Source organism: Seriola dumerili, unplaced genomic scaffold, assembly GCF_002260705.1.
Source record: "Seriola dumerili isolate Sdu_G_001 unplaced genomic scaffold, Sdu_1.0 BDQW01001690.1, whole genome shotgun sequence".
NCBI classification, from domain to species: domain Eukaryota; kingdom Metazoa; phylum Chordata; class Actinopteri; order Carangiformes; family Carangidae; genus Seriola; species Seriola dumerili.
The window spans coordinates 497,142-506,397 of record NW_019175945.1 but is presented as its reverse complement, the minus strand read 5'-3'; the positions used below and the strand labels follow the sequence as shown (position 1 = coordinate 506,397).

The window sequence follows — 9,256 nt, the reverse complement described above, 5'->3', positions numbered from 1 at the left end:
CAACATTGATCTGGATCTTTCAAAATGAGTCACCTTGCTCAAATAGAATGCATGGCAGTGTAATCACATACTATTGTGGACAAACTCTCTCTCTCTCTCACACAGATCATAACAAGAAAAAGTATTCCCTTGATCCCTCAAACACAGAGTCACACCTGCCCCCTCCTCTTTGTTGTCCTCTAACCTGGATCAGAGGAAAAACCTTTGGGAAATCATGCAGCTGAAGTGTAAACACAGGAGTGTTCTCATCTGCAACAACATGCTGTAATATTTATGGAATTACATAAATCAGTTTTCCAAAGGTCAGTGTATGGCCTCAAAGAGTATTTGAATATGTGTGCCAACTTTTTTACAAAGGATAAAGCAGATTATAAACAAAAATAATCACATTCATCATTCCCTGCAGTAGTGCCTGTTCAAGATTACAAACGTCATCCCATCATGTTGGCAGTGAGGACACACACTGAAACAAGGAAAGGAAGAAAAAGCTTGATGCTTTCTGCTGTGGTGGAGATTCACAAACCAAACCTGAGTCTTGTGAGTCAATTAAACAAATAAAGAGACAAAGCTTCCTATGTGACAGGATGCTGGGACTAAGGTCGACAGACAGACAGACCTTACACACACAGTCAACAGGCCAGTCACAGCTTAGAGGCTGTTTGAAGGGGACTGATGCAAAGGAGACAGAGCGCAGGAGAAACGGTGGAGAGGCCAGTGCACGTTGTATCAGCTAATCTATTTCTTCTGTTATTTTACAATTTAAGGCTGTAACTAACAGTTAGTTTTATCATTGATTAATCTCACTAGCTCAAATATCGCAATATACGATATTATCACACACAATATTTAATGTTTCAGTTGTTTATTTGTTTTAAATACTACATTATATTATTGTACTTTATGTTTGAGGTGTTTTTTATTTTATATAACTATATTATTGTATTTTACGTTTCAGGTTTTTTTTTTTTTTTTTTTACATATAATTATAATGTATTTTATGTTTTAGGTGGTCCAGTGGTTAGCAATGTCACGTCACAGCGAGAAGGTTCTGGCTTCAAACCTTTTAATTTTTTATTAGCTTTTTTTTTTTTAAATTGGGTTAGCTTAACATATAAAACATATTATTTAAGATGATTTTAATATTGTAGATTTCTATAAAACTTCTGAATTTCTATAAAACAAACAAACATATTTGAATTTGACAAAACATGAAATGAAGACTTGGATTTCACTAAAAATGTCCAAGTTGTTGCTTTTCTCATCTGAACTGTGGGTGTGTGACTATTAGCAGCTACACATACATTACAAATATACAAATATTACAAAAGTGCATTTTTTTGTTTCCTTTTTCAGACAGCATTAACTGACTTTAACATCAGCTGACCTCAAGGAACAATAATAACTTCTAGAGGCCTGTATTCTTATGAACCTATTTTATTCTAATATTTAAAAAGCCAGTTGTTTTGGCATCAGCCAAACTAATACGCACAGACCTAATTCATATTTAAGTTTATGTGACATTCCAGGGTTTTACTTATAATTCTCTTGACAAGTGGACACCAGAGACATTTCTGCAGATTAATATCAAAGGTAGTGAAGTTCATACTGAGGCAGAGCTGAGAAAGTGGCGTGCCCTATTTCAGGCTGTACAGACTCATGCTGCGTGGCAGATCTCACCCCGTGAGGACACCAACCAACACACTAAACGAACGGTCGGCTAGTTTTGGGGTTCGGAACAAAAGAAAAGAACTGTTCTTCGTCAGGCCTGTCCCCGTTTCATCAATAGCCTCTGTGTCTGGTATGTGCTGTTTTTATTCCTCCAATTACTCACACAAAGGGCTCATCCTACATCTCCTCCTCCTCTCCTGCGCCACTGACCAGCAGGCTAATCCAATAAGACACAAGGGACTGCTGCAGCAAACTTCAAATAATCATTTAGAAATATGGGATATTGTGTCTGTCAGTCAGCTGGCGAGGGGAGGGGGATTAAGCAGCAATGTGTCATGTCTAGGATATGTATGCCATGTGTTGATGGGGCAGTTTAAGAGGAGCTCATTCATTCAATCCTATGGCCTTGGAGAGGGAAACCACAAGCAACAGACCTGAACTCTGACAAGGTGACAGCGCACAATAATGGAAAATTTCAAAGAACATCTATTATAACAAAGGATTTAAAAAAATAAAACGGAAGAAGGCCGGTTACTGCACTTGAATCAAGGAAATGACACCTGATTCTTGAAAACTTTTAAAACAAGTCCATATGTGCACTTGGTTTGAAGAAATAATACTTTAATTTGGTCTCAGTAATAGACTACATGATGGACTAGTAATGAATTATTTGCAGACTACAACAATAATGGGAGAGAAGATCCCACTTGTTCCCTTTGCAGCTTGACTTGTTTGTTAAAAATCAAACACATTGCACTAAATTACATACAAAATATTGTGTGCTAGAGAAATTAGCTTGGAAGTGTTGGACTGTTAAAAAAAATAGAAAAAAAACAAACAACGTATACCGAACCGAAAACCGTGACCCCAAAACTGAGATACAAACCGAACCGTGGATTTTGTGAACTGTTCCACCCCTAATAAACATTATCATTGGTAACGTTATTTAGGATAACATTCACACACAATTGCTTCCTTTCACACAAACTACATTAGCATAGATTTGGAGTCGTGTTTCTGTCCAACTGATGAATACAATATTCACTCATTCACTCATCATTCGTTTCTAAAAAGGGGATATTGTAAGTTACAACTGGAAAGTGACAAGATGGGCTGGGGCTAGCTTTTTAGCATGCTAACTTCAGTAGAAGAAAAGACATGATAGAGACAAGTGTAACTGTCCACCTCTGGAGACAGCTGTTGGTGAGTAAAGGAATGAAGTTTGATGCTGAACTTGCAACGTTTCTTCTAGACTGGTAAGTAAACATCTGTTAATGCTAACATTAGCTAAGTAGCAATAGCAAAACTTACATTTAGCTCCTTTAAAAAAAAAGACAAAAAATAAACACCATGTTTACCAGCGGGACTCTAACCTGTGTCAGAGGTTTTTTGCCTGCTTTTACTGAAAATAATCTTGTTTTGGGGCAGAAAACCAAAACAATGAGCTGACAGATGCTATTACACAGTCACTTGATCCATTGTTAAAACGAACATATTGATTAGTGCAGCTGAAACATTTAGTTTATTTTCACAGATGTATCAGATATTCTGTCCTGTAAAAACCGAGCCCACAGGTCGTCTGTGCAGCAGGTTATTATGACCCATAGTTACATTTTGTTGCTAGGTGACATCTAGTGGTCGTAGTAATGATGACAGGAGCAAAGGGAAAAGTGTGGTGACGTAGTATAAAGAGAGACAAAGTCCACGTCAGGAGGAGGTTGTGGTGGATGGATGAATATGACACAGGAGAGCGATGTTCGATTCCCATGTGAAACTAGCTGTTTATATTGTAACCATGACAACAAAGACCATGTAATGTTAAGGAAGTACTTATTTTAACCCAAATCATGATCTTTCCCTAAACCTACCCAAGCCATGACCATTATTATAGTAACCATGGCGACAAAGGTAGGAAGGCAGCTGTCGGTACAGTCCATGTGTTTATTATGATAATCATGACAACTGGAAACAAGTTTAATAATCTAGTGCAAATGTTGATTGACAAGATTATCTCTCTTGGAAAAGCAGATTGAATCATACTAAAATAAGACAAAGTGACTTTGTAGAATTTTCCTTTGTGCTGAGAAAACAACACATGATTGAGACCGATAACTTGATTTGCAGTGTAAAATAGACAAATGATCTCAGGGCTCAGGCAGAAGTTTCATTCAAGTGCTTATGCTGGATATCTACAGCCATGTATAGAATGACTGGGCCAAAATTAGATTGCAAACCCATTCAGGCAATATGCTTCTAATAATCTAATGGTTTGGTCACAAGGCTCGTTAAGAAACAGAACTGTACACCTCTATTACATCCATCACAGTCTATGATGTGCTGCTTTACTCTCTCCTCCTTTATGCAGCACCAGCAATAAAACCGTGGCGCAGCACGAATCATGGAGCCGCAGAGGTGTTGACCTTTGCCCTAAATACACACATGCAAGCGGAGGTCAGGAATGTGGGGCGCCTAGGCTAATTGTGAGAATATCTGGGGGTTTATGTATTGTGTACACGGCACAGCAGTCTGGAAAATCAAGCCTCGTTCTCACTGACTGCCGTTTCTTTCTCAGAACAGTGGGAGCCAAGCAGAGACAGAGGGGAACTGGGGAGGAAGAGCCGGTCCACAAACAACACAGCTCACTGCCCGTCAAACTGACAAACAGTGACAAGCAGCTGATACATTCTTCCACACAGAGGCCGATGTCTGGACTGCGGCTGTGGCAGCAGGAGACGGCACATCCTCCTGTCTGTGTCTGAGGGCTGCTGGAGAAGATTTTTACACTGATGTCACTTGCAGTAGGCCAAACTCAACCAGGGGTTTTAAAATGATACAAGCACTTCCACTGTGTTTCAATCTGTTTCATTTGTCAACTTAAGAGATCTTCATCAACCAGCTGAAAAACCAGTAACTGAGTGTAACAACACAATATTTTGGATCATTTATTATTAGGGAAAACTGATGTTGATAGCATTTTTACACTGAGCCTCTGGGTTTCGGTTTGATTTAATCAGCACAGTGGATGACTTAAAAGAGTCTGTCACGTTCTACCTTGGTTTATTTTGGGAGGTACAAAACAGGCCTCATTTTGACTTGAGTGGAAATGTGTCACACATTGATTAGTTCCTACAATTTGTGCTCTTCAGTATTCGTCCGGCGTTCATTCCAAACCATTAAACACTGCATTTGGCTTGAAGTTTCCAGACCCCGAGGGCTCTGTGGCCTCTCTCCCCCCAATTCACTCTTTTTCCACTTTTCTAACCATTAAACAGTTCAACATTAGCGCAGTTAATATCGGAACTCTCCATGGAGCTCTGCTCAGCCCCATAATGAGCCACTAAGTATCTCCTGACTAACACATCTCTCTACTTACAGCATGCTACCGCCATCTACAACAGGTATGTTTTACTTTGTATGAGGCAGGTTCTTCCATCTGAAGTTTAGCAAGCTTTCAAGCTTTTTCCAGGCTTTTTGGCTGCACTGCACCTGACTGAGTGATGGAAGTTACACCAGTGATGAGCTGGCCAAGTGTTGGAGTTTCCCCAGTGGCCATAACTCTTTCAAAATGATCTGGTGCATTTTTGGCAAGTTTACAGGCAGTGTTGCCAACTTGGCGCCTTTGTCGCTAGATTTACCGACTTTTCAGGCCCCTTCAGTGACTTTTTTTTTTGTTTTAAAGAGCACCTAGCAACAAATCCAGCTAATTTATGGACAAACCTTAGCTACTTTCCATAAAAGGGAGTCTCCAGTATTGGCCCACAGTCGCAAGGTTGGACGTTCCCTCCACAGGCACACCTCTCTATTCCTTCCTCTATACCTCACTTTATCTCATTTACATGTAAATATAGCCAAAAATCACAGCTCAGTCTTTATCTTTAACTTATGTGTTTGGTGATGTTGTCAGGCGACATTGTGGTTATAAAACCGGGATTTTAGCAACAGCAGAGTAGCAGAACATGTAGTATTAATGGGCTGGGTTTCAGTCAGTTTCAAACTTGTCCCGTTGTTTGACAACAGAAACAGAAAAACAGGTCAACGAGAGCAGCTTTATTGTGAAAAAGCTGTATTTAAATACTGTATATGTGAGCACAGAGAGGAGAGAAGCAAACAGATCAAGAGCTAAAACCAGCTGACACTAAACTGAATGCAAATACAACACGATGACACCATGAACATGCTAGTTAGCGTCATCTAGTGACATTTAGCGACTCTTCCAGCAGGTTTTTAATAGCTTTCCATTGAAAGCGGTTCATTGACCACACACAGTCCAGCCATATACTACGTTATGACCTAATCTTGTTGATATGTGGATAGTTCTGTGGGATGCATGTCTGCACACCTAGAAACCTTCAGCAGACCTTGCGTGTGGAGCAATAGCCTATTTCCAATATCAGATGATACCAGCTGGTGTTTTGTAATTGAATAAATGCGGTTTATTGAACTGGAATGATCAATGTTGGCTAACTGGCTAATAGATCATAGCCACTATTCCAGATTATAGTTATGGATATGGCTTATTAATTTACATTAACTAACATCTGAATTTGTGTTTGTGGAGATAGGACGAATGTAAAATATTCAATCTGCTTTTAGCTCTGCTTTCATCTCCACCAACTCCAGCACTATCTGCCTCTGTAGCGGCTGAAGTCACTAGGGCTGCACAATATGCAAAAAAATCATATTGTGATTATTTTGGCAGATATTGTGATTGCGATTTCAGTTGGAATGGTCGTTTTTGCATTTTCATTTTCACTGAAAAAAAATATAAAAATGATGTTGATGTGATTGTTGGTCTTGTACCAGACAAACGTGTTCCTTTACGTCTGGAGAATATGATTTGCAGGCCGGGGCATCTCTGTAGCACCACAACACTCACGGTTCTAACAATGCACAACTATGTGGCACATTTTACCTTTATCAAAAAAATTGCAGCTCCTCCGATTTGGGACTTGGTCATATTGTGATTTTGATTATATTTCGATAAATTGTGCAGCTCTAATAGTCACTATCTGAGACTGTCTGCCATTTAGTGCTGTGCAGGCACAGGTGAGATAGTGTGGATTAATGAAACAGCTCCAAGTCTGAACCATACAGTAAATGTTCAGTAGACAAAAAAAAATCTATCAAACCAGGATAAATCTAAAAACGCTTCAAATGCAGTGAGTAAAAATGTATGACCCTAGCCTAACTTTTATCTTTTTACATACAGTAACTGACACAGTTCATGTATCATATGGTGTTTTGTTTCATATCCTTGTTCTGTATGTTCCATTGCAGTTGTGCTTTGATACACTTCTGCTTTAAAGTTTCTGATTTGATTAGATGTAATTGGTTATATTCTTCTCTAAAATGCTCGTAACTCCACAGATCATTTACATGTTTTCCTCTTTCTCTCTCCTGGTCAGTGTCACTGCAGTCACACGGAAACAAATCTCATCTTCTCATGTTAACAGTGGCCTCTTATCTTTAGCAACCCACAGTGATTCAAATACACAGAGTATCTAACAATGTATCTGACTCTTGACTGTGACCACAACTGTGGTTACTTTCCTGTTTACACTAATCAAAGGCTCTCTGTTCTGTTGATATCATTTAAGCCCCGCTCCTCCTCCTCCTCTGGCCATAGATCAACTAGCACTCTGTTTGTTTATGCCAGTGTGTCTGCAGTTGTATCATAATTGTTGTATTATTGTTACAGAAATAATTATTTGTGTGGTGAAAGTTACAACCCACAGAACATGTGTGGAGGATCTGCAAAGTTCACCAAACTTCCGTGGTGGTAGTGTGTATCCTGCTGTCCTTGATTCAAAAATAAAAGTGCTGTCCTGGTGAATAACAAGGTCATGCAGTCACATAGAATAAACCTAAAGCTATTCTTGTGTTTAATATACTGTGCCACTTAAACTGTGTAAACATGTGACATGGTTTAAAACTAATTTATGTTTTAGTCTCTGTATGAAAATCTACTGCAAATTCATTTTATGTTATAAGAAGCGCCACACCTCCTCTAACCAAAGTGACATCCATGTAAAACGGGCTAATGCACAGAGGTGTGCACCCACACCACAGGAGTCTAATCTCGGCCTTTGCAAATCCCCGCTCTCGCGTTGGCCAACTTACCCTCAAGCGTCACTTCTTTCCCTGCCTTCTTCAGCGCCTGGACCGCGAGGTCGTGTGTTGCTTCCCGGAGGTCGTTCCCGTTCACCGACAGGATCGCGTCGCCCACCCGGAGAGCCCGGCTCTGGTCGGCGGCGAGGCCCGGGAAGATCTTGGAGATGAGGATGGGCATCCGGTTCTCGCGCCCCCCCTTTATACTGATCCCCAGCCCGCCAGACTCCTGTTTGACAACTCGGACTTTCCGCACAGCTTCCGAGGAACCGTCTAGATTAACGGGGAAGTCACCCTGTCTCGACCCGAAGCTGGACCCAGGACTGCCGTAGCTCGAGCTGGGACTTCCAAAGTCTGAGTTTGTGCCGTTATTCGGGTACTTCCCAGGGCTGTTTAGACCATAGTTGACGTCGTATTGACCCCGGTTGACAACTCCGCGCCCCGGGCTGGAACTACGCCCCCGACCCCCGTGGTTCTGGCTCTGAAGTTGGTCTTGACCAGAGGACGGACCGCGGCCAGGGTTCCCCGGACTCGTTCCCGGGTCGTTTCCGTTCGACATGCCATTTCGCAGGCCCGCCGAAGAGTTGTTGTAGTCCCAGTGATTGCCCCCCTGTCCGGTTACCTCCGCTTCGGCCGTTAAAGTCAGCGTTTCGCGGGTGAGTTCTGCGGCCACACGGATCCAGCGGTCGCGGAGCAAAAGGTCCAGTTGACCGTTTTTGTCCGCTCTGGTCCAAACTGCCATTCCTGGACGGTTAGCCTGCTCAGAGGCGGGCCGCTCTCACACTAAACTCATCATCAACTTTTTCCTCTTTTCAGAGTGCGCACAAGCAGCGACTAGGCTACACCGGCCCACATCGACACACCCACTCACACTGACTGCAGGGAGAGGGGGAGAGAAAACAGCAGTCCTGAAAGGAGGGAAAGGAAAAAGAAAAGAACAACTGGCTGTGATGGGCCAGCCTGAGAGGGCTTGTTGTTGAGTTCAGACTCTAAAGCTGCCCGACTTCCACTGTAAAGTCAGCGAGAACACCACAAGAGAACAGCCCCTCAAATCTTTCAAAATAAAAGACATAAGAACACGAAATGTTATTCCTACCTTTTAATTGTTTTAATTTACATACTGATCGGTTGTTGGTCTTAATTATTTTATTTTTCTAAAGGTTTGACTTCATTTGTATCATTTATGTGTCGAACGTTTTATCTTTACACTATCACATAGTTTTTGTGGTTGCAACTTCCTTGATAACTTTTTTGTTTGAGTTTTGTGCAGCACATTGTGCTTCCATCTGGAATGAAATGTGCTGTATAAATAAATCTTTGCTTAGTTGAATCTGTTTTGGGACTGAATGAATGAATGAATGAATAATCGAGAAACGACCCAAACAAAAACATCTGCCAACATCTGGTGAAAAAAATCCTGGATACACTGATGTTCTTTGAGGCATTTAGATTGGTGGTTTGTGAAGGAAACCAATTAATG

General features: G+C 41.1%; 1 protein-coding gene across 1 annotated transcript in view; it reads right to left on the bottom strand.

Moving 5' to 3' along the window:
* sntb2 (syntrophin beta 2) overlaps positions 1 to 8,694 on the bottom strand; it is a 30,979-nt gene extending 22,285 nt beyond the window's left edge. The window contains exon 1 of the mRNA XM_022768553.1: positions 7,789 to 8,694. Coding sequence (XP_022624274.1) covers positions 7,789 to 8,518 — 730 coding nt within the window. The 5' untranslated portion in view covers positions 8,519 to 8,694. The remainder of the gene's footprint in view (positions 1 to 7,788) is intronic.
* Positions 8,695 to 9,256: the final 562 nt, after the last annotated feature.